Here is a 25940-nt window from a genome sequence, read left to right as displayed (position 1 = left end):
CAGTGGTACGATCGTGCCACTGCACTCCAGCCTGGATGACAGAGTGAGATTCTGTCTCAAAAAAAAAATATGTGTTTTTGTTTGCCTGGATTAATGGAGTGGAAGGAAAAGATATGGGGCATTTTTGTTGGGTGCTAAAAATGTTCTGAAATTGATCATGGTAATGACTGCACAACTCTGTGAGTTGCGAAAAACCACTGGATTATACACTTTACATGGATGCATTGTACGGCAGGCATGTGAATTCTATCTCAGGATAGTTGTTAAAATCAATCATGAAATCCTGTATGTGGAGAAAATCAAGAGGAATTGCAGCCATAGCCCAAATTCCCCTCCTCTCACCTTTATGACATCATCTTGGTTCCTGCATGTCCAATCTCTCTGAACACAAATGCCACCCCCACTTCACAGCTCAGTGCATCAAAGCCCTTGTTCCCATCTGAGAGTGGAGGGTGCTGACTTTTTACCTGGGTTTGCTTGATCAGCTGATGGAGTTCTGTGAGAAGTTCTGCAATACGGGAATCGGCAGACACGAGGGCCATTGTCTACAGGGGTGCCTGGTGGGGGAGTGAGGACAGAAGAGAACTCTGTTAGTGGCTGGTTAGAGGGCCCTCTCAAAGTTACATTCGGCCCAGAGGCTCACACCTGTAATCCCAGAACGTTGGGAGGCCAAGGTGGGCAGACTGCTTGGGGCCGGGAGTTCAAGACCACCCTAGGCAACATAGTGAGACCCCGTCTTTACCAAAAAAAAAAAAAAAATTAAAATTAAAAACGTAGCCCAGTAAGGTGGCACACACCTGTAGTCCCAGTTATCTGAGAAGCTGAGGTGAGTGGATCACTAGGGCCTAGGAGGTCAAGGCTGCAGTGAGCTATTGCACTCCAGCCTGCATGACAGAGTGACACCCTATCTCTTTAAACAATAATAATAATAATAAAATACATTGTAGTCCTAACCGAGATACCTGGAATGTAACCTTGCTGGGAATTAGGATCTTTACAGACATATTTAAGATGTCACTAAGATGAGGTCATAGTAGAATAGGGTGTACCCTTAATCCAGACACACAACCAGGTGGGGACAGAGGCAGAGATGGGACTTGGACTGCTGCAAGCCAAGGGATCCCAAGTACTGCCAGCATCCACCTAACCAGCTAGGAGAGACACATGCCTGTAATCCCAGCACTTTGGGAGGCCAAGGTGGGCAGATCACGAGGTCAAGAGATCCAGACCATCTTGGCCAACATGGTGAAACCCCGTCTCTACTAAAAATACAAAAATTAGCTGGGCGTGGTGGTGCATAGTCCCAGCTACTCGGGAGGCTGAGGCTGAGGGGAATTGCTTGAACCCGGGAGGCGGAGGTTGCAGTGAACCGTGATCACGCCACTGCACTCCAGCCTGGAGCCTGGTGACAGAGTGAGACTGTCTCAAAAAAAAAAAAAAAAAAAAAAAGATAATTAGAACAAGAGTAAAAAGACAACCAAAAGTAATCAAAATTATAACTAGGTGAAAATGGACATATGCTTAAAGATAAAAGCATATTAGATACAATAAGGGGAGTTTTTTTAGGGTGCTGAAATTTTGCATAATAGCCTGCACCTTACAAAGTTTGTTCAGTCTGGGTGCAGTGACTCAAACCTGTAATCCCAGCACTTTGGGAGGCAAAGGTAGGAGGATGGGTTGAGTCCAGGAGCTGAAGACCAGCCTGGGCAATATATCAAGATCCTGTCTCTATTTTTATTGCTTAAAAAAAGGTTGTTCAGCTGGGTGCAGTAGCTCACGCCTGTAATTCCAGCACTTTGGGAGGGAGAGGTGGGCAGATCACAAGGTCAGGAATTCCAGGCCAGCCTGGCCAATATGGTGAAACCCCATCTCTACTAAAAATACAAACATTAGCTGGGCATGGTGGCATATGACTGTAATCCCAGCTACTTGGGAGGCTGAGGCAGAATTGCTTGAACCTGGGAAGTATAGGTTACAGTGAGCCTAGATCATGTCACTGTACTCCAGCCTGGGTGACAGAGTGTGACTCCATCTCAAAAAAATAATAGTTCAACTAACACACCCTCCTACCCACAGAGATCAGATTCACACTGAATGGAGTAAACTCTTCCCCTCACTTAACAAACTGTGAACCTCTCCCCATGTATTTATTTGTAACTTCTTACAGGCTCGGCTGCTGTTATTTAAAAGTATAATAACATACAAACTAGGAACAGAGGGAAACTTCCTCAACCTGATGAAGTGCATTTATGAAAAACACACAACTAACATCAGACTTAAAGGTGAAAGACTAAAAGCTTTCTCCTAAGTCAGGAACAAGACGAGCGTAGGTCCTTGTCATTTCTAGTCAACACTGTCCTGGAAGCACTAGCCAAGGCAATGAGGCAATAAGATGAACTAAAAGGCATCCAGATTGGAAAGGAAGAAGTACAGCTATTTCTATTTGCATGTGACATGACCTTGTACACAGAAAACCCGAAGGAATCCACTAAACAACTATTAGGACTAAGAACAAGGTTAGATCTAATTGCAAAGTTGCAGGATACAAGATCAATAAACAAAAATCAATTGTGGCCAGGCCCAGAGGCTCATGCCTCTAATCCCAGCACTTTGGGAGGCTGAGGCAGACGGATTGCTTGCAGCCAGAGGTCCAGACAAGCCTGGGCAACACAGCGAAGCCCCCACTTTCACTTTATAAATGTTTTAACTTAAAAAAAAAAAAGGCTACAGTAATCAAGATGGCATGGTACTAGCATAAAGATAGACATCTAGTTCAATGAACAGAACTGAGAGGCCAAAAATGGCCAAATAATTTTCAACAAGGGCGTCAAGACAAATTTGTGGGAAAAGAATAATCTTTCAGCAAATGTTACTGGGACAACTGAGTATCCACATGTAAAAGAATGCATCTGGTTCCCTACCTCAGCCCACATACAAAAGTGATCCGAATAGACAGTTGTCCAAAATAGACATACAAATGACCACCAAGCACATGACAAGATGCTCCATATCATTAGCCATTGGGAAATGCAAGTCAAAACCACTGAAGACACCACTTCACACCTACAGTAAAAAAGAGACAGAGTTGGGAAGGACGTAGAGAAACTGTATGAATGCATAAAGTGTGATATCCATAGAGTGGAATATTACTTGCTAATAAAAAGAAAAGTAGTAGTGAGACATGCTATGACACGAATGAACGTTGAAAACATGCTAAGTGAAAGAAGCTGCAGTCATGAAAGACCACATATTGTATGTTTCCATTTACATGAAATATCCAGAAGAGCCAAATCCATTGGAAGCTGGGTGGGAAGGGTTGGGGAAAAGACAGTGACAGTTAATGCGTATGGTTTTTTTTTTTTGGACCAGGTGATGAAAATGTTCTAAAATTGTGCTGATGGTTGCAAAATTCTGAATACACTAAAAACCAACGAGTCGCACACTTTAAATACGTGGTACATGGCCACCCCATCCCCAGGTAAATATTATTTACTTTCTGTCTCTTTCAATTTGCATAGTCTGCACTTTATTTTTTTTTATGAGACGGAGTCTCGGTCCGTCGCCCAGGCTGCAGTGCAGTGGCACGATCTCAGCTCACTGTCACCTCTGACTCTCAGCTTCAAGTCCTTCTCCTGTCTCAATCTCCTGAGTAGCTGGGACTACACATGCATGCCACCATGCCTAGCTAATTTTTGTATTTTCAGTAGAGACAGCATTTTGCCATGTTAGCCAGGCATGCACTCCTGACTTCGGGTGATCCACCCATCTCGGCCTCCCAAAGTGCTGGGATTATAAGCATGAGCCACCATGCCAGGCCTACACTTGCTTTTTATTACTAATATTCCACTGTTTTGCTCTAACACAGTCCATTTTTTTGGCTATTATGAATCATGATGCTATGAGCGTCGTGTGCAAGTTTTTGTATGGGCATGTTTTCTTTGCTTTTTTTTTTTTTTAATAGAGATGGGGTTTCACCATGTTGGCCAGGCTGGTCTCAAACTCCTGACCTCAAGTGATCTGCCCACCTCAGCCTCCCAAAGTGCTGGGATTATAGGTGTGAGCTACCGCATCCGGCCAGTTGTCTTATTATTGAGTTGTGTCCTTAGAAGCACATGGTTTTAATTTTTATCAAGTCCAATTCCTTTTTCTTTTGGTTGCTTGTGATATTGATCTATGTTGTCTCACATGTATGACACTTTTTACCATCACAGCTTTACATAATGCACTGTCATCTAGAGAAGAAAATATTCCCTTAGAAACATTTAGAGACCTAGGAACAGAAGCTACATCTGTGTCTCGACGTGGCGGTGAGACCAGATGGTGGATCCTGGTGCCACTACCCTCAGGGCTTGTATACTGTAGGGAAGGGGTGGTTCGGAAGGGACGCATCGGACAGCTGAAGTACAATAACATCAAGGCTGTATGACCCCAGGCAGGATTTACGGTAAAGATTTATTGACCACAAGGAACAAGAGACAAACTGGAAATCTTGGAGTCCTTCCCAGAACTGGAATTAATCAGAAGTCAACACGATGCATTAGCATCCAGGATGAAGTTGCTTTAGCCTCCCTAGCTGCATTAGCTAAAAACCACACAAAAGAATAAAACTGGAGTTTAGATCGAAGATTGGGAGTGGATAAATCTGATAATGATCAGCATGCAGGCTGTTGCTCAAGTCTTGGGAACTGATGAGGCTAGAGATTATCTGCTAAGTGAGGAAAAGGGAAAGAACCCCAGTGAGCCAGAACAAATAAAGTGAAGCTGCGGACAGAAGATTCAAGCTTAGTGGAGAGATAAGGAAGGTGTGGACCGGCACAGAAAGGGTTATTCTCTCCTGCTACAGCAGGAATCTTGGCTGAAACTGTTATAAGGGAGTTAGACAGGCTCTCCCCTACCCACTAGGAAAGTTGGGTGATGGCTTGGCAATTATCACATTGCCTCTCTAAAAGTGATAAATTGGCAGCCGGTACCAGAGAGAGGCCATTTCCTGATGGTCCACACCTGGTGCACTAAAGTGTTCAAAGAATGCAGACACCAGGGAGATGCCACTTCCTGGGCATGCACATTAACAGACCAAATGGCAGCGCATGACCTCCCAGGGGCACATCACCAGAACAGGGAAGAAAGCCTTAGAAGGGCACCTGCACAACTTCCTACACACACTATGTGTGCTCACCTCCCAACGATAAGGAGTGCACTGTGCATGCAGGCAGCTCACCCTAAGGGAAGAACCATGGGCAAGGGGCCAGCCTTGACCCTAGAATGCCCTAGGATGGCCTACAATCAAGGTTAAACACCGCACTGGACTGCAGTGCCCACTTGGGTCTCCTTTCTTTCCTGTTACTCCTGCTCTGAAACTTGCCTTGGCCTCTTTTTCTGCCTTGTGACACTCACTCAAATTATTAAGAGGCAAAGTGTGGCTGCTGCAATCTCCTACAGATTTGCTGCTGGTAACTCAGATACCTTCCACCCGTAACAAAATCAGTGGCCCGCCTTCCACATGCCTGCACCTGAGCCCCATTAACAGCCCCACCACTGGACAGGGGTTTACTTTACATGGCACCGTCACAGACAGCGAGAGATGCTGCAACCACGCGGCCATGTTCACACGGTTAGCCTTCCCTTAGCATACTTCAAACCTTCTCTCTCAATATCCTTGCTGCTGCCCTCAGACCCAGGCCTGGGTCCTATTAGCTGATACCTGAGGTTCCTACTTCACTCAGAAGGGAAGCCAGAGACTTTATTCCCACCATCAAAACTACAAGCTCTATACAGCAATGCCTGTCACCTCTGCTTTCGCCCTAAGGGGCAAAAAATGATCACTCATTTGTGTTCTGAACCCCATCTCCCCTCTGACTGTCGGATCATCCTTTCTCCTCTACCAGCGAACAAGCATACTTTAGGAGAGCTCCTCTTGAAAAGACACAAGGGCTTCCGAACCCCTCTAAAGGTCCCCCACCTCTGTTCCTCTTCCTGGCAGAACTTCTTCCCTAAATTGTGCAGGGATGCACTGCTGCTTCCTTGTCCCCACTTCACTTTCCAACCCACTTCTCGGGCTCTGTCCTCACCAGCCTCTCATCAAGAGAGCCAACAGCCTCTGTAGGGGAGCGTGAATGCCTTCTCTGCTGCTTCTGACGCAGCCTCTTGACATCCCGATCTCCTCTAGCTTCAGGGCCTTCCTCCTCGAAGCTGGAGCCTGGCCACCTCCCACACACCCCAGGTCCTCACCCCCACTTCCCCGCTCTGTGGCGCCATCTCCCAATCTGTATGTCCACCAAAGAAAAGTCACAGAAGGGATGATTAACAGCACCAAATGCCACAGAAGAGGACTCAGAGGGGTCTCCCGAAGCTGAGGAAGTCACTGAGGACCTTGGGGAAAACACTTTCGGTGGAAGAGGCAGAAGGCAATACACAGAAGGGGGTGTAGGAAGCAAATGTAGGTTACTGTGTCTTCGAGTAGGGCTGGGAGGACATCAAGTGGTGGAGGGTGTGGGGGGTTGCTGAATGGAGGAAAGTGACATGAAGGAACATGGGCATGTGACTGGGGGGATTTTCATGCTGAGAAGCCAGGACAGAAGAGGGGGCTGTGTGAGAGGAGGCAGGCACAGCGAGAGACAGGCTGTAGCGCTGGATCACACCCAGCAATGTCTCCCCAGCTCAGCTGACATTCCTTCTGGCCTATCCCCTTGACACTATCTCAGACACATGACCTTGCTGCCTGCCCGCTCCTACCTGCAAAGCCCTTTCCCTTCTGACTCAAGGCTGCACTTACCTACTAGTCCTAAATAAGCCACACTTTTCTCTTGCTTGACTCTTCCTGGAACCAACGTGCACTCTGCAACATACTTTTAGAAACTGGCCTTCTACTGGGCGCAGTGCCTCACACTTGTAATTCCAGTACTTTGGAAGACTGAGGCAGGTGGATCACCTGAGGTCAGGAGTTAGAGACGAGCCTGGACAACATGGCAAAACCCTGACTCTACTAAGAATACAAAAATTAGGCTGGGCACGGTGGATTATGCCTGTAATCTCAGCACTTTGGGAAGCCAAGGTGGGTGGATCACCTGAGGTCAGGAGTTCAAGACTAGCCTGACCAACACGGTGAAACCCCATCTCTACGAAAAATGAGAAAATTAGCCAGGCCTGTGGTGCATGCCTGTAATCCCAGCTACTCGGGAGGCTGAGGCATAAGAAACGCTTGAACCCAGGAGGTGAAGGGTGCAGTAAGCCTAGACCATGCCATTGCACTTCAGCCTAGGTGAAAGAGTGAGACTCCATCCCCACCCCCTCCCCAAAAAAACCAAAAAAACAAAAATTAGCCAGGCATGGTGGTGGTGGCAGGTGCCTGTAATCCCAGCTACTTGGGTGGCTGAGGCAGGGGAATTGTTTGAACCCTGGAGGCGGATGTTACAGTGAGCCGAGATCATGCCACCGTGCTCCAGCCTGAGCAACAAGAGCAAAACTCTTGTCTCAAAAAATAAAAATAAAAAAAGAAGAAACTGACATTCTAGTCAGCTGCTGTTGTGTATCTTTTCTTCCCCAACACACTAGCAGCAATTCAGGCAAGAATGGAAATCTCTGCTGTCATCAGAGATTCCAATCAATGGTGATTCCAATCAATCACCACTCAGTAGTGTCAGGGGCTTAGAAGAAACTTTTCTAATTTTCACTACTTCTCACTCTAGCTCTCTCCTCCTCCCAACTCCCAACTCCACAGTTAGGGCCACTCTGAATTTCCTTACATTGACTCTTCCAAATCTTTTTCTTAAAGTATAGGCTTTCCTTGGCTTCTGCAAACTACTGCATCAACTATGACCTACATGGTACCGACTTCCAAATCGATCCCAGCCCAGAGGGCTTCTCAAAGATTCAGAATTTTCTATCATCATTGTCTTAGTTCGGGCTATAACAAAATACCATAAACTGGGAAATTTACAAACAACAGAAATTTATTTATTTACTTTTTTTTTTTTTTAGATGAAGTTTCACTCTTGTTGTCTAGGCTGGAGTGCAATGGCAGGATCTTGGCTCACTGCAACCTCTGCCTACCGGTTCAAGCGATTCTCCTGCCTCAGCCTTCCAAGTAGCTGGGATCACAGGTGTGTGCCACCACACCTGGCTAATTTTGTATTTAAAATAATTTTTTTTTGTTTATTTATTTTTGAGACAGAGTCTCGCTCTGCCGCCACACTGGAATGCAGTGGTGTGATCTTGGCCTACTACAACCTCCACCTCTGGGTTCAAGCGATTCTCCTGCCTCAGCCTCCTGAGTAGCTGGGACTACAGGCACATGCCACCACGCCTGTCCAATTTTTGTATTTTTAATAGAGATGAGGTTTCACCATCTTGGCCAGGATGGTCTCAATCTCTTGACTTTGTGATCTGCCCACTTCAGCCTCCCAAAGTGCTGAGATTACAGGTGTGAGCCATGGTACCTGGCCAACAACAGAAATGTATTGCTCACAGTTCTGGAGGCTGGGAATTACAAGATCAAGGCCCCAGTATATCTGGTGTCACTCTCTGCTTCAAAGATGGTACCTTCTCACTGCATTCTCAACATGGCAGAAGGGGCAACACACGCCTCTCAGACCTCTTTCATAAGGGCGCTAACCCCATTCCTGAGAGTGAAGCCTGAGGATCATTTTTCTCTCCCGTCCTCAGAGTTAGAGGTGAAGAGTCATTGTTTCTTCCATCATTATTTTCCTTATTTTTAGCGGGTTTCTGAGTAGAGCAGTTGCGCTCTCGTCTGTGATGGGGGTGATAGCCCCCACATGCCTTCAGGGTCGTCCTTCCATTGTCTAGATGAGTAGTGCCTGGCTTCCACATCCATACTAGTCTCCTTATCAAAGGATGGCTTGGCCACACCCTTCATATTCTCTCTGAATACAGTTATTCCTTTTTTTTTTTTTTTTTTTTTTGAGACAGGGTCTCGCTCTGTCACGGAGGCTAGAGTACACTGGTGCAATTTCAGCTCACTGCAGCCTCAATCTCCCAGGTTCAAGCGATCCTCCCACCTCAGCCTCCTGAGAAGCGGGGACCACAGGCATATGCCACCATGCCCGGCTAATGTTTTGTAGAGATGGGGTTGCACCATGTTGCCCAGGCTGGTCTTGAACTCCTGAGCTCAAATGATCTGCCTGCCTCAACCTCCCAAAATGCTAGGATTACAAGTGTAAGCCATTGTGCCCAGCCTACTTTTTCATTCTTTACAACATGGCCATGCTGAAAATCTTCCAAATGCTTAAGTTCTGTTTCCCTCTTGGTTTTCCGTATTTGTTTCTTTCTTCTCACATTTTACTATAAGCCATCAAGAGAAACCATGCTGCCCCCTCACCACTTTGCTTAGCGACTTCATCCACCAAATATCTGATTTCATCACTCTTTTAAGTTCTCCCACAAAACACTAGGACATGAGAAATAAAAGAAACTTTTAATCTGAAGAATGTGAGCACCCCCCTTAGTTGTCAGGCCCAAAGAAGCACTGAAATGCAACAGCAGTCATGTCTCACTGCTCACTTAAGCTAAATAATGACCTCACAAAGTCACTTGCTATGTGAGCTCTAGACTGACTAACTCTAAAGTAGCCATAAAATGCCATTCACTGGATTTTCCGTAATTTCTCATATCCTATAGTTCAACAATGTATAACCAGTTACTAATTCATGTTATCTCCGTAAACCAGTGAGAATCCCTGTCAAACAACTTTTTTTTTTTTTTAGATGGAGTTTTGCTCTTGTCACCCAGGCTTAAGTAGGACAATCTCGGCTCACTGCAACCTCCCCCTCCTGGATTCAAGCGATTCTCCTGCCTTAGCCTCCTGAGGAGCTGAGTTTAGAGGCGCCCGCTACCACGCATGGCTAATTTTTTAAATTTTTTAGTAGAGATGGGGTTTCACCATGTTGGTCAGGCTGGTCTTGAACCCCTGATCTCAGGTGATCCACCCGCCTCAGCCTCCCAAAGTGATGGGGTTACAGTTATAAGCCACCACGCCCAGCCCCTGTCAAACAACTTCGTGAGAGCCCATTCCTCATTCCCTTTTGCCTTTAAAAATCTGCTTGTAACAAAGGCCAAACAGAGCACTCCCAAGGCAACCTACAAGTGTGTCCCAGGTTGCAGTCCCCAACCTTGGCCAAAATAAACTCTACGTTAATTCTGCCTAGGCTTGACCCTTTAGGTCAACAGACACAAACCCAAATCAGCCAAGTTCTTTGCCACTTTATAACAAAAATCACCTTTCCCCCAGTTTCCACTAACATGTTCCTCATTTCCATCTGAGATCTCATCAGGATGGCCTTTGCCATCCTTATTTCTACCAACATTCTGTTCATGCCCTCTTAGGGTATCTCTAAGAAGAAGGCTTTCTCCACAGCTCTCCTCCTGTGCCCTAACCAGATCTGTGCTTAATGCTCCGTTCTTGACAATGTAGACTTTTTCTAGTAAGAACATCAAAACTCTTCCAGCCTCTACCCACTACCCACTTCCAAAGCTGCTTCCACATCTTCAGGTATTTGTTATAGCAGCACCCCACTTCTGGCACCAATCTGTATTAATTCATTTGACTGCTATAACAAAATACTTTAGACTACATAATGTATAAACAACAGAAATGCACTGCTCTAGAGGCTATGAAGTCCACGATCATGGTGCCAGCAGATTCAGCATCTGGTGAAGGCTTGCTCTGTGTTCAAGGATGACGCCTCCAGAACTGTGAGCAATACGTTTCTGTTGTTTACAAATATCCAGACTAAGGTATTTTGCTACAGCAATCCAAATGAACTAAGATACTCATGGGTTGAACATCTCTACCCAGAGGAGACCCCATATGACTATGTTCAACACAGATATTCCTTATACAGTCTTACTTCTTTATGGCTAGAAATTTCCATAATAAAAATAATATTTTAAAAATCATACAGAAGTTGAAGCCTTAAAAAAATATAAAAAATCACTGCATCCAGAAAATATTCTAAAATTGGATTATGGCAATGACTTTACAATTGAATATACTTTAAAAGCCAATGAAGTGGCCAGGCGCAATGGGTCACACCTGTAATCCCAACATTCTGGGAGGCTGAGGTGGAGGGATCACAAGGTCAGGAGTTCCAGACCAACCTCGCCAACATGGTGAAACCCCATCTCTAGTAAAAATACAAAAAAATTATCCAGGTGTAGTGGTGCAAACCTATAATCCCAGCTACTTGGGAGGCTGAGGCAGGAGAATTGCTTGAACCCGGGAGGCAGAGGTTGCAGTGAGCCAAGATCATGCCACTGTACTCCAGCCTGGGCAACAAGAGCAAAAACTCCATCTTAGGGAAAAAAAAAAAAAAAGCCAATAAACGGTATGCTCTAAATGGGTAAACTGTATGGTATGAGTATTATACCAATATAATGGTTTAAAAATTGTCCCGGTTATGGTGGCTCATACCTGTATTCCCAGCACTTTAATCACCTGAGGTCGGGAGTTCAAGACTAGCCTGACCAACATGGAGGAAACTCCATCTCTACTAAAAATACAAAATCAGCCAGGCATCATTGCAGGCTCCTGTAATTCTAGCAACTTGGGAGGCTGAGGCAGGAGAATCACTTGAACCCGGCAGGCGGAGGTTGCAGTGAACCAAGACTGTGCCATTGCTCTCCAGCCTGGGCAACAAGAACAAAACTCTGTCTCAAAAAAAAAAAAAAAAAAAAAATCAATCTGTCTAAAGGCAAAGTCATCACTTCCCTACCCACCCCTCCTCTCAAAAATCCTCGGTGGTAGCATGCCCCTTCTCTGTTGTTTTCATAACCCATTCAGCTACCGATGCTGGGACTGGGTTATCTTCAACTCCCCTTTTCCCCTCAATTTCCATGTCCAATCAATCAACACTCTCATTATTAATTTACTGCCTCAATATTTCTGGACTCTATCCACTCCTCTTTATCCTTCGCTCACTGGTTCAGGGCATGTCAGGTTAGTTTCACTGTAATATACACAGCAGCTTCCTGGATAAATGCCTTTATGCCTATATTCTCATCTCCAACACATCTGGCCTCTACCCCTCCCTAGAACCATCCAAGTAAAAGACATGTGTTACCCTATCATTGCCCTACCACAGGCTTTCAACCCTCTGCCTCTAGGATACATCATGCCTTTAACATAGGACACAAGGTCTCCATGAAGAGGTGGCTTCCATGTGTCGCTATCCCCAACACCTGTTATTACTCTTTACCCCACATTTTATGTTCCATCAATACTGACACTGAACTGCTCTGCTCTGACTACATACCATGTAATTTCCCTTCCTCCTCACCCTGCCCCCGTCACTCTCTCTCTTTCTTTTTATTGAGATGGGGTCTCACTCTGTTGCCAAGGCCAGTATGCAGTGGTGCAATCTTAGTTCACTGCAACCTCTACTTCCTGGGTTCAAGCAATTGTCTCTCCAGGCTCAGCCTCCTGAGTAGCTGAGACTACAGGTGTGCACCATCATGCCCAGGCAATTTTTGTATTTTTTATAGAGACAAGGTTTCACCACGTTGCCCAGGCTGGTCTTAAAATCCTGAGCCCAAAGTGATTCGCCTGCCTCAGACTTAAAAAGTGTTGGAATTACAGGTGTGAGCTGCCACGTCCAGCCCCATATAACTTCTTATCTCCTTGCCTGCCCTAGGTTCACACTGTTCCCTCTGTGTGGGACGTCCGGATCACTCCTAATCCTCTGAGTTTAATCTTTAAGACCTAGCTTAGTACCAAGTCACCTCCTCCACTGATCACAGCCTGAAATTTTCTGTTCCACTAAGACCCTCTTTCCACCCCTGCTCCCACCAAATCACATGAACATCCTCTTTGTATATATTTGTCTCCTCCCCTAGTTTGTCCAGTCTTTGAGGGCAAGGATCACTTTATCCTCCATACCCAGCACAGAGCCTGGCACACTGTGGGTTCTCATTAAACATCAACTGCATCACTATCCTTTTCTTCACCACAAAACTACCATACCTACCATCGTCACTTCTCCCATTCACGCCTCAGCTACCCTCAAGCTCCCAGGGAGCTCCTGCCAGCTCCTGGGCCTTCTGCTACACTGCATACCTGCTCACATGCTGTGCCTCAAAGCTCTACTCTCTAGATTTCAGGTGTGATGGTTAATCCTAGGTAACAACTCGTCTGGATTGATGGATGCTTAGACGGCTGGTGAAGCGCTGTTCCTGGGTGTGTCTGTGGTGTTGCTGCAGAAGGCTGACATTTGTTGGTGGACTAGGAGAGGAAGACCCACCCTCCCTATGGGTGGGGACCATCCAGTTGGCTGCCAGCATGGCTAGCACAAGCAGGCGGAAGAAGGGGGATGAACAGCTTGCTGGGTCTTCATGCTCATTCTGTTCTGTGCCATGCCGGACACTTGGCCTCTCCTCTTGCCCCTGGACTTCACACTCCAGGTTCTTTGGCCTTTAGACTCTGAGGCTTGCACCTCCCAGGGGCTCTCAGGCCTTTGGCCTCAGACTGTACTGTTGGTTCCCCTGGCTTTAAGGCTGGCAGACTTGGATGGAATCATGCTACCAGCTTCTCTCTTTCCCCCGCTTGCCCATGGCCTATCAGGGGATTTCACCTTGTAATAGTGTGAGGCAATTCTCCCTAATAAACTCCTGTGTGTGTGTATATATCTGCTATTGGTTCTGTCCCACTGGAGAATGCTGACGAACACACCAGGCTCCACGCTCCCCAGTCTGTAACCACCATTCTGGTTTCCTGCTGCCTCCTCCTCTACCCCAGTGGAAGATCACTCTGGGATCCTCTCATTCTCTACACACGCCCTAAGCACTCTCATCAGCTTCAGGCTAAACTTCCAAATCAGTGCCGTCAACCCTGACCTCTTTCCAAGGCTCCCAACTCTAGACTTCCAGCTGCCTCCTGAATAACCCCGAGATGCCCCGCAGACATTCACACTTCCTGTCCTGCAGGGCGCTGCCTTCTAGATGCTGCTTATCTGCATCATGGCACAGCTGGCTTCCCAAGCTGGAAACCCAGCCCCCTCTCCCCCCCACACTTGTCACTGTTTTAGTTTAGCCCCTCATTACCCATCACTGTCGCATGTGGTTGTTAATAAAACTGTTTCTCTCTAGAAACATATACACACACAAAAGTTTGAGTAAACAATATATGCACTTAGTAAAACAACTCAGACTACCCTAGCAATACAATGAAATCTCCTATCCCTACAGGCAACTAGTTCTTTCTTGGGTATTCCTTCAAAGATATCCCGTGAACATATAACAAGAAAAAATGGTGTGTAGCTCATAAAAGCTTTTGCAAAGACACACACACACACACACACACACACACATTCTCACTCACTCATGAAAGTGAGATCGAAATTTTCAGAGACATAGCTGACCACATGGTCTGAAGGATCACTGTGTCTACTGGGTAGTGCCTTACCTGGCAGAATCACCTCATTTTATAATTTCATAATAAGCTATTGCCATCCCTGGATCCCAATGGCCATGAACTCTCAAAGCAGACCATCCAACTGTGCCCACTGCCTTGATGCCCCTTCCCCCTGGCACGTAGCCGGCAAATGGCAACACACTCTTACTACGCACATGCCCTCTCTTCTTTGGGGCCTCCCTGGCTACCAACAGTTATTACAGTGCCTCTGCCTCCCCAGAGCACTCTCGCCACCCCTCTGTTTCCAACTATCTGCCTTTTTCCTCTAATTAAAGTGAAAGAAAAGTACAACATTAGCTGGACACAGTGGCTCACACTTGTACTCCTAGCACTTTGGGAGGCTGAGGGTGGATCACTTGAGGTTAAGAGTTCGAGACCAGCCTGACCAACATGGAGAAACCCTGCCTCTACTAAAAATACAAAATTAGCTGGGCGTGGTGGTGCATGCCTGTAATCCCAGCTAATTAGGAGGCTGAGGCCGGAGAATCACTTGAACTCCAGAGGTGGAAGTCGCAGTGAGCCGAGATCACTCCATCGCACTCCAGCCAGGGCAACAAGAGCAAAACTCCGTCTCGAAAAAAAAAAAGAAAAAAGAAAAGCACAACATGAAAGCATGTTTTAAAGCAAATCCCAACAACCTCAAGTGATTTTCATTTTGTATCCACCTCTGTAAATGTTAAATAACCACAATCAGAGCACACACACCCTTTTAAAACTTCTTTCTATGTGTGGAAGAGTCTAATTCTCAGACTTCCAGCCCCTTACGTAGAAGAACTAAGTTGGTTGGTTTTTTTTGAGACAGAGTCTCACTCTGTCACCCAAGCTGGAATGTAGTGGCGCAATCTCGGCTCATTGTAGCCTCCACCTCCTAGGCTCAAGTGATCCTCCTACCTCACTCTCCCACATAGCCGAGACTATAGCCATGTACCATCACACCCCCTAATTTTTAAATTTTTTTTTTATAGGGATGGGGTCTTGCCTTGTTGCCCAAAAGGACCTCAAACTCCTGGGCACAAGCAATCCTCCCGCCTCAGCCTCCTAAAGTGCTGGGATGACAGGCATGAGCCATGACATGTGGCCAAGAACTAAGTCTTAGTGGATTATCTTTGCATCTTCGTGCCCCAAATAAAGCCAGAAATCCAGGAGGGCTTGTCCACCTGTTTGTCAGACCCTACTCAGGAAAACACTGGAAGAGGTGCGTCCAGCACCAATACAAGTAAAAGCCCTGCAAAGAAATGACATACACCACCTGCCATACAGCCATCAGGGAAAGGAACTGACCTTCATATTTTAGGAATAGTCCAAGGAGGGGGAAGGGAGAGAACAACTGTTAAGTTCTCATAAAGCCTCACACTCGCCTTGGATTAATTAGTTAACCTTTCTGGGTCTCAATAAAATCAAAACAAGAGCACTTACTTGATGATCAAATACCTAAGAAAGGTCCTAGGCAGTGGCTGGCCCAGAGCGTTCACTTAGTGAACGTTCGTGGCCCTTCTCATCTGGAGGCCAGGAGTCTGCTGTCACATTGATTGAGAAAGCCAATCGCACAAGCAAAATAAATGCTGGCCGGGCGCGGTGGCTCATGCCTGTAATTCCAGCACTTTGGGAGGCCGAAGTGGGTGGATCATGAGGTTGAGAGATCGAGATCATCCTGGCCAACATGGTGAAACCCTGTCTCCACTAAAAATACAAAAAAATTAGCTGGGCGTGGTGGCACACGTCTGTAGTCCCAGCTACTCGAGGCTGAGGCAGGAGAATTGCTTGAACCCGGGAGGCAGAGGTTGCAGTGAGCTGAGGTCACTCCTGGTGCCTGGTGACGGAGTGAGACTCTGTCTCAAAAAAAAAAAAAAATGCTAACGCTTGCCAAACCTGGGAATAAACCCTCGATGACAGCCTGGCCAAAGATCACACTATTATTTCAAGGCTATTTTGTTTGAGATTGGCCTACTGGGCAGTGACTTGTCTGAGAGAACAAGCTCTTCTTACAATTTTACAACAAAGTGCTGCTATCTCTGGATCCATCAGTTATACACCTAAACTTCCCCAGGAAACGTGTTCTAAGTAGAAGCAAAGGTTTCTGTGACCCTCTGAGAACAAATGCCAAGCCTGCTGGTGCAAAGCAAGTGGGAATGCGGCCCTGGGGGTTGGAGCCATTAACTAATTAGAAGGCCAGATGGGAGGACACTGTGCTTCCAGGCCACGTTGCCAGTTTTATCAGAGTCCAAGAGTGCCAGCTAATCTTATCACAATTCCATCGTGTAAACAAAACTGTCTCAAACCCCAAGAGACTCAGCAATTGCTGCAAGGTTTCAAGCATTCTTAGGAATGCTCAGGTAACGCCCAGCACCCTGAACTCTTTGGCTCCTAGCATGCTTGTTTTCCCACTGACTTAGAAGGATACACCTTTATCTCTAAACAGAGATACACACACTGTGCTGACATTTCACACTGTAGTTTACTTATGCCTGTTCAAGAACTTCATATAAATGTAATCACGCAATATGTATTCTTTGGGGCCAGGATTCTCTCACTGAACATGTTTTTGAAATTCATCTATATTGTATCAGTAGTGTAGGGCTGAGGGCCCCACAGGGTTGTGGGGTGTGCCTTATGCTGTGCTGAGGTGCAGGATCTGAGAAATAGACAGGACACAGAAGTACAAGAAAAACGCAGCTGGGCTCAGGGGGCCACGCCACCTATAAGCAGAGTCAGGTGAGGCCCCAAATGTCCAGAAGCGTGAGTATTTATTGTGCGTAGGTTAGAGGGCAGGGCAGTGAGTGAAATCATCTTTAAGGATAGTGATAGGGTCGTGAGCAATAAAACATGGGGTCCACCCCAATTAGATCACCTAGGCCAGGAGGTGGATAGTGTGCAGCAAGGGGCCTGTTCCCATGAAGGCAAGGGCTGTGTGCAGTAAGGGGTTCGCCCCCATTAGGTCACCGAGGCTTGAAGGTGGGCCGTGTGCAGTGAAGAGGGTGCAGTGAAGAGGGTACAGTCTGCAATACTTCTATCTATGGGCAAACTACTTCTAAGAAGATTTATAGGAGGATGCTTTAAGTCACACAGCAGTGACAGAACTGTCAAGGTTACCGCCACCTTCTGGCAGTTTCCAATGAGTTCTATGGAAAGATGCTTTTCGAGCAGCATAGCAGCAAGAGCTGATAAAGTTCACAGTCACCAAGGTGGATTGCCGGTCTGAGGGCAGCCCTCCACAAGAACTGGAGCAAGGTCCTACAACTCCTTTTCCAGGAGGAGTGGCTCTTGCCCCAAGCCTGCCACACAGCGGGTATCTTTACGATACTGAATGTTGCCACCTGGGCCATGGATTCTTGTCCTGGTATAACTGTTTTTACCTTAAATCATGCTCTGCACTGTGTCTGCTCTAGGCATCCCTCCGATTAAGGAATAAGCTGCTTATTCCTTAATTCATGCTCTGTACTGTGTCCACTCTAGGCATTCCTCCAATTATGAACTAAGATATAACTATATATATATATATATATATATATATATATATATATGTAGGGCAATATTCTTTAGGCACTCATACTATCAACTATTATATGATTATATATAGAGGATTATATAAAGGGATTCTTCAAGCCCTAATTCTATAAACTAACACATAATTGTATAAGGATTATATGAAAGGAAATTGCTAAGTAGTAACACTATAAAGTGAGATATTCCTCAAGCCCTAACTGGGCCAGGGTTCTGCTTAGCTCTCATTCTTAGCCTATATGGGGGGTTACCCACAAGTAGTTGGTTCCTTTCCATTTTTTTGAGACAAAGTCTCACTCTATGGCCGAGGCTGGAGTGCAATGGCACAATCTTGGCTCACTGCAACCTCTGCCTCCCAGGTTCAAGTGATTATCCTGCCTCAGCCTCCCAAGTAGTTGGGACTACAAGCGCCCACCACCATGCCCAGCTAATTTTTGTATTCTTAGTAGAGGCAGGGTTTCACTGTGTTGACCTGGCTGGTCTCGAACTCCTGACCTCATGATCTGCCCGCCTCAGCCTCCCAGTGCTAGGCCTGAACCACTGCGCCCAGCTGTTTTGTTCCTTTTCATTGCTGAGGAGCACACTATCATATGAACAACACACTAGTTTAGCCAGTTCTCTTTTGATGGCACTTTGGTAATATTCAGTTTAGGGGTATTATTGTTTTATTGTTTTTTTAGAGACAGTCTCGTTTCTGTCTCCTGGGCTGGAGAGCAGTGGTACAATCACGGCTTACTCTAGCCTCGACCTCCCAGACTCAAGTAATTCTTCCAGTTCAGTGTCCTGAGTAGCTGGGACTACAGGCACACGCCACCAGGCCAAGCTACTTTTTATTTTTTATTGTTGAGACAGAGTCTGGCTCTGTTGCCCAGGCTGGAGTGCAGTGGTGTGATCTCGGCTCACTGCAATCTCCACCTCCCAGGTGCAGCAATTCTCCTGCCTCAGCGTCCCAAGTAGCTGGAATTACAGGTGCTAGCTACCACTTCCCGCTAATTTTTGTATTTTTAGTAGAGACGGGGTTTCACCATGTTGGCTAGGCTGGTCTCTCAACTCCTGACCTCAAGTGATCTGCCCACCCTGACCTCCCAAAGTGCTGGGATTACAGGTGTGAGCCACCGTGCCTGGCCTCCAGCTAATTTTTAAACTTTTTATAGAGATGAGGTCTCACTATGTTGCCCAGGTTGGTCTTGAACTCCTAGGCTCAAGCAATCCTCCCAATTCAGCCTCCCAAATTGCTGGGATTACAGGTGTGAGCCACCACAGGGCCTGACAAAGTTTTAATAACTGCTTTAAATTAAAAGAATTTTTTTTCTTTAACTAATTAATTCTTTTGATTCTCCTTTAGAATTCTTGTCAGTTGGTACCAGCACCTGGGTCCTCTTGGGGTTGATCTTCGTTTATTGCCTTTTTTTGTGAATACAAGTAATATTTTCCTGTTTTTTAAAAAAATACATTTTAAAAATGTCTTTTTCTTCCTTTTTTTTTTTTTTTGAGACAGAGTCTTGCTCTGTTGCCCAGACTGGAGTGGTGGTGCCATCTTAGCTCACTGCAACCTCTGCTACCTGGGTTCACATAACTGTCGTGCCTCAGCCTCCTGAGCCTCCCGTGTACCACCAAGCCTGGCTAATTCTTTTTTGTATTTTTAGTAGAGACAGGGTTTTGCTACGTTGGCCAGGCTGGTCTCAAACTCCTTTCTCAAGTGATCCACCTGCCTCTGCCTCTCAAAGTGCTGTACTGGGATTATAGGCCTGAGCCACCACACCCGGCCCGTTTTTTTGTGTCTAATAATTTTGGATTGTATCATGGACATTGTGGATGATATGTTATAGGCTTTGGATTCTGTTACATTCTTGAGAGTTTGGTGTTTTGTTAGCAAGCAGTTAATTGCAGCTGAACTCAAACTCCAAATATAGTTTCCCTGAAGCAGCTGAAATCTGTACTGATCTTTTGAACTTAACTACGTTGCTTGGAATGTGCCCCACGTTTGTCTAGTTCAGAGGTTTAGGCAGACTTTCTAAAATAACAGCTTAATGGGCAGGGTGCAGTGGCTCACATCTATAATCCCAGCACTTTGGGAGGGTGAATCACTTGAGGCCAGGAGTTTGAGACCAGCCTGGCCAACATGGTGAAACACTGTCTCTATTTAAAAAATACAAACATTAGCGGGCATGGTGGTGCACACCTGTAATCCCAGCTACTTGGCAGGCTGAGGCATGAGAATAGCTTGAATCTGGGAGGTGGAGGTTGAAGTGAGCCAAGATCACATCACTGTACTCCAGTGTGGGTGAGAGTGAGACTCTGTCTCACAAAAACAACAAAAACAGCTTAATGGAAATAATTCGAATGGCATACAATACCCTATCAATGTATCTATCAATGTTTCTGTGTATCTATCTATTTGAGACAGGGTCTCATCCCTATTGCCCAGGCTGGAGAAAAGTGGTACAATCACAGCTCACTGCAGCCTTGACTTCCTTAGCTCAGTCGATCCTCCTGCCCTAGCCTCCCAAGTGGCTGGGATTACAGGCCCAGCTAATTTTTGTATTTTTAGTAGAGACGGGTTTCTCCATGTTGGTTACACTGGTCTCAAACTCCTGACCTCGGGATCTGCCCACCTCGGCCTCACAAAGTGCTGGGATTACAGGTGTGAGCCACCGCACCTGGCCTACTTCATTCCTTTTTATGGTTAAATAACGTTCCATTGTATGGATAGATCTCAGTTTTTTAATCCATTCATCTAATGATGGACATTTGAGCGTTTGAGGAAGACTTTTACATGAAGAATTCAGAACCCCTCCTCTGGGGCTATCTTCTTTACATGATGAGCTTTTTAACGCCTACCAAGGCATTTAACAAAACTAATAAACAGGCGGGTCACAGTGGCTCATGCCTGTAATCCCAACACCTTGGGAGGCTGAGGACAGAGGACTGCTTGAGCCCAGGAGTTGGAGACCAGCCTGGTCACCACAGCAAGGCTCTATCTCTACCAAAAATAAAAAGTACCCAGGTGTAGTGGTGGGCTCCTGCAGCCCCAGCTTTCAGGAGGCTGAGACAAGAAGATCTCTTGAGGCCAGGAGTTCAAGACCCTGTCTCAACAAAAAAAAAAAAAAAAAAAAAAAAAAATACTGGTGACATAGTTTAGGCTTCTGGATAGAGTCCCATCTGAAGCTGGTTTACTCCAGGCCTCTTCAGCTGGAGTCTGTGAGGAAAAAAAAACATGGTTTCTCCTCTGCTGTCAAAATGTGCAATCAATCAACATCTAAGATTTCTGTGGCCAAACGTGTAGGGATTTCTCCCAACAATCAATCCATCAAGTCTACAGTGGATGTACGCTGGATATCCTCTAATTCAGTTTATTTCCAACACTATCCACCCAGACAGGGTGTCAAACCCCACATGCTGGGGGTTCAGTTCCACAAGCATGTCCCCCCAAGTCTCGATGCCAGTCATAAGCCCTGGTTACTTTAATTGTGATTCTGACCAACTGACTTTTATAAATCAGGGTTTCCACGACTCCCTCCTTGGGTTCCATAAATTTACAGGAGCAGCTCTCAGCACTCAGGGAAACACTTAGGTTTACTGGTTTATTATAAAAGACGTCACAGTGGATACAAAAGAAGGAAGCAGCACACAGGGCAAAGCACACAGGAAGAAGCGAGGAGCTTTCATGTCCTCCCTGGGCAGACCACCCTCCAGGAAGCTCCATAAGCATTTCGAACTGGGACACAGACCAGATATATATTTACAATATCACAGAGTCAACAAAAACCCCTTTCATGCTTAGGCTAGTCGGGGTTAGCTTTCTGTTATCTGCTGCAACTGAGTAGCTTGATTAACAAGAAAAACTTTAATTAAGGATGATCGAGAGAGCTCAAACTGAGGGACAAAAGCTGCAGGGTAGAAGCACATGTTAACCACTAATACCCCACCTAAAATTGCTGGCCCTTTTACTATAATAGTGTCCAAGGCCTCAAACAAATCCAAATATCCTATATGTAAGCCACTCAAAGATGAATGCTATAGAGGATTAAGGTTCTGTCTGGCTCAAAGAGAAAGAGGAACCTAATACTCTACACATAGATCTCACAATCTCAAATCAGTCACTGGCAATGAGAATCTGCAAACTGGGTACAGTGGCTCATGTCTATAATCCCAGCACTTTGGGTGGCCAAAATGGGAGGGTCACTTGAGGTCAGGAGTTTGGGACTAGCCTGGGCCACACAGGAAGGCCCTGTCTCTACAAAAACAAAATAAAATAATTAGCCCGGCATGGTGGTGCACATGTATAGTCCTAGCTACTGAGAAGCTGTGGCAGGAGGATCACTTGAGCCCAGGAGTTTGAGAATACAGTGAGCTATTATTGCACCACTACACTCCAGCCTGGAACAAAGCCTTTGTTTCTAATAAATAAATAAATAAATAAATAAATAAATAAAGGCCAGTCACAGTGACTCACACCTGTAATCCCAGCTCTCTGGGAGGACAAGGTAGACAGATCGCTTGAAGTCAGGAGTTCCAGACCAGCCTGGCCAACATGGTGAAACCCCATCTCTACTAAAAATACAAAAATTAGCCAAGCATGGTGATGCATGCTTGTAATCCCAGCTACTCAGGAGGCTGAGGCAGGAGAATTGTTTGAACCCAGGAGGCGGAGATTGCAGTGAGCCGAGATCGTGCCATTGCACTCCAGCCTGGGCGACAGAGCAAGACTCCATCTCAAAAATAAATAGAATCTATATTCATCAATTAGTTAAAGAGACATTAAGATGACGATTTTTTTTCTCCATGCCTCTGTATTGCAACTTATGCCAGTGTTTCTCATTTAAACCTTACAGCAATCCTATCAGTACAGAAGGAGCAGTGTTAAAAAAAAAACAAAAAACAAAAAAACAAATAGATATCAGAATGGTAAGTAGAGTGGGAAAACTGCAGTTCAGATAGGTTATGCAGGGAACTCAGGAAAAATAGTTGAGCTGGGGCTACAAGGCTACAAATTCTAAAACCCATGCTCCTCCCCTGAATTCCAAGTTTTGTTACAAATTCACCATATTCAATAGTAAAAGATCATGGAAGTGGAAGCTTCTGGTCTCTTGTAAACTGCCAATCCACCATTAGCTATTATTATAACACTTGTCAAAGTATCACCAGTAAAATGATGATTGGGGCAACTGAAAAACGTTAGGGAAATGTGATGGTTAACTTTATGTGCAACCTGATTCGGCTAGAGGATGCCCAGATAGCTGGTGGTAACACTTCTGAGTGTGTCTGTGAGTTCCAGAGGGTTTGCTTTACTGGGCTTCCAGCTTGCAGATGGCAAATCTTGGGACTTTTCAGCCTCTATAATTGTATGACCCAATCCATCACAATAAATCTCAATACATCTATACATCTATACAGTTCAATACATCTACACAGTTGACCCTTGAACAATATAGGTTTAATTGTGCAGGTCCACTTATACATGGATTTTCTTCCACCTCTAGGACTCTTTTGAGACAGGGTCTTGCTTTGTCACCCAGGTTGGGGTGCAGTGGCACAATTTTGGCTCACTGTAGCCTCCACCTCCTGAGTTCAAGCGATTCCTGTGCCTCAGCCTCTCAAGTACCTGGGATTACAGGCACACACCACATGCCTGGCTAATTTTTGCTGTTACTGTATTTTTAGAAGAGACTGGATTTTACCACGTTGACCGGGCTGGTCTCAAACCCCTGACCTCAGGCAATCTGCCCACCTCAGCCTCCCAAATTGCTAGGATTACAGGCATGTGCCACCGCGCCTGGCCGGTATTTACATTTAAAATGTGAAACTGGGGCCGGCTGTGGTGGCTTGCGCCTGTAATTCCAGCATTTGGGGAGGCTTTGGTTAGGACTGCTTAAACCCAGACGTTTGAGGCTGCAAGAGGCTGCAGTGAGCTGTGACAGCACCACTGCTCTCCAGTCTGAGCAACAGAGAACCTGTCTCGAAGAAAAAAAAAAAAAAAAGAGATTGATAATGCCTAGGGAAGAATCAGCAGGCCAGAGGCAAAGGAAGAGAATGTTCAGCAAGCCAAATGAAGACAGCATTTCAAGAAGAGGCAGTGATCAACAGCATCAAATGCTGCTACAAGACTGAGACCTAACTTAACAATGAATTTGGCCACCTAGAGATCACCGATGGCTCTGATAAAGAGCTGTTTATGTTTTTTGTTTTTGTTTTTTTTTTTTTTTGAAACGGAGTCTCACTGTCACCCAGGCTGGAGTGCAACTGTGGCACCATCTCAGCTCACTGCAACCTCCACCTCTCGGGTTCAAGCGATTCTCGTGCCTCAGCCTCCCAAGTAGCTGGGATTATAGGCACACACCACCATGCCAGGCTAATTTCTGTATTTTTAGTAGAAATGGGGGTTTGCCAGGCTGGACTCAAACTCCTGACAGGTAATCCACCCACCTCGGCCTCCCAAAGTGCTGGGATTACAGGCGTGAGCCACCGCTCCTGGCGACAAGGAACTGTTTTAGTGAAGTGGTGGAGACCAAAGCCTGACTATAGGCTCAAGGGTTCAAGACTTGGAGGAGGCACTAGGGAAGATAGGCTGAGGTCTCTGGCTGCAAACCCGAGCTGAGAAGGTAACTAGAGAATAGGGAGAGTGAAGGAGGTTGTTTTGCTGTTAAGACGGGCATTTTTGTCCGGGCGCGGGGACTCACGCCTATACTCCCCACACTTTGGGAGGGCGAGGCGGGATGCTGAGTCCACGAGTTAGAGACCAGCCTGAGCAAATGACAAGCTGTGTATCTTTAAAAAAACAAAAAAAGATTCTTTTGTGCAAATAATAAGTGCTGGAGTTCGGGGCCCAGCCTCTGTCCGCATCTTCGTGACCCTGGGCCGAGTATGCCACCTGGGGGGCCGCGTCCCTGTCAAGCCCGGCGTGCCGCAGTTTCCCATCATCCGGGATGGAAGCGCGCACGCGCAGACCTCGAGAGGCCGGGCACAGGGCCCGCCCTCCCCGAGCCCCGCCCCTCCCATCCGCAGCGCTAGCGCACCGCCCCTCGAGCGCCGCCTCAGGGAGGCCGGGAACCACTGCTCAAAGGGAGGACTCAGCCCTTGGCTCCCGCGCTTTGCCGGAGGGCTTAGGCCACAGCCCGTCCCCACCTACCCAGTCTCGGACAAAACAAGCTCGTCGGGCTGGAAACCGACGTGGGGAACAGGCGCATTCGTCGAACGCTTTTTCGGAGTCTGCGATGGTCACGGACCTCCGTTCGAAGATTGGCGGCACGTCGAGAACCGTACACGCTTTTTTTTCCTTGTATGAGCGTAGTCGCGCGAGGCCCCTCTACGCATGCGCGGTCGTTCCTCTGTGACGTGACGCGCTGCCCCTTGGGAAATGTAGTTTTTACTTGCCATACCTCTCCGGCTCCTGGCGGAACCCTTTCAACCAACCAGAGTGCGGGTGCGTTTTCAGCGTTTTCTTCCATTCTTCCAGACTCTGTTTTAAACAAAATGCAAAAAATAAAACAACAACAGCTTGAAAGCGAGCAGATTGTTGCTTGCTGGAGGAGGGTGGGCGCAGGAAATATGGTAATATGGAAACTGCACTTTCTGCTCAATTTTGCTGCGAACCTAAAACTGCCCTAAAAAATAAAGTCTGTTGTTAAAAAATTAAAAACAAGTAGATCGCTAAGAAATTGAAATTTTAGGGAGTCTTCTTAGAAAAGTATTAAGGATATGGAAGTGCAATGGACGTGTAGCCTCAATGGTATTTATCGAAGGCCATCATAGTATCATACAATTTCTTAACGCTTCAAATGTCCGTAATTATATATTTGTTTGTTGATTATTTGATGGACTTGCAAGTCCTATGAGATTGGGATCATCTTTTGTTCACCTGTGTATTCTTAGGACCTAGCACAGTGCCTGGACATCAGCATGCTTTTTTCTTTTTTTCTCTTTGAGACAGGGTCTTGCTCTGTTGTCCAGGTTGGAGTGCAATGGTGCCACCAGGGCTCTTGAGCCGCTAGGACTACAAGCTCACACCAGCACATTCTGC

The 25940-nt window shown here is 46.2% G+C and overlaps 1 protein-coding gene across 2 annotated transcripts in view; it reads right to left on the bottom strand.

Annotated features, from left to right (window-relative positions):
* The window catches only part of SGF29 (SAGA complex associated factor 29), a 33057-nt gene extending 7829 nt beyond the window's left edge, over positions 1 to 25228 (bottom strand). The window contains exons 1-3 of one of the 2 annotated variants that reach the window (XM_035267334.3): positions 25050 to 25228; positions 15836 to 21119; positions 468 to 557 (exon numbers count right to left, since the gene is read on the bottom strand). In XM_035267334.3, coding sequence (XP_035123225.1) covers positions 468 to 542 — 75 coding nt within the window. In that variant the 5' untranslated portion in view covers positions 543 to 557; positions 15836 to 21119; positions 25050 to 25228. The remainder of the gene's footprint in view (positions 1 to 467; positions 558 to 15835; positions 21120 to 25049) is intronic. The other variant, XM_002756023.7, reaches the window with a different exon arrangement.
* Between the last annotated feature and the right edge of the window lie 712 nt (positions 25229 to 25940).

This window comes from Callithrix jacchus, chromosome 12 (genome assembly GCF_049354715.1).
Source record: "Callithrix jacchus isolate 240 chromosome 12, calJac240_pri, whole genome shotgun sequence".
Taxonomy (NCBI): Eukaryota; Metazoa; Chordata; class Mammalia; order Primates; family Cebidae; genus Callithrix; species Callithrix jacchus.
This window is presented reverse-complemented; position numbering and strand designations above follow the sequence as displayed.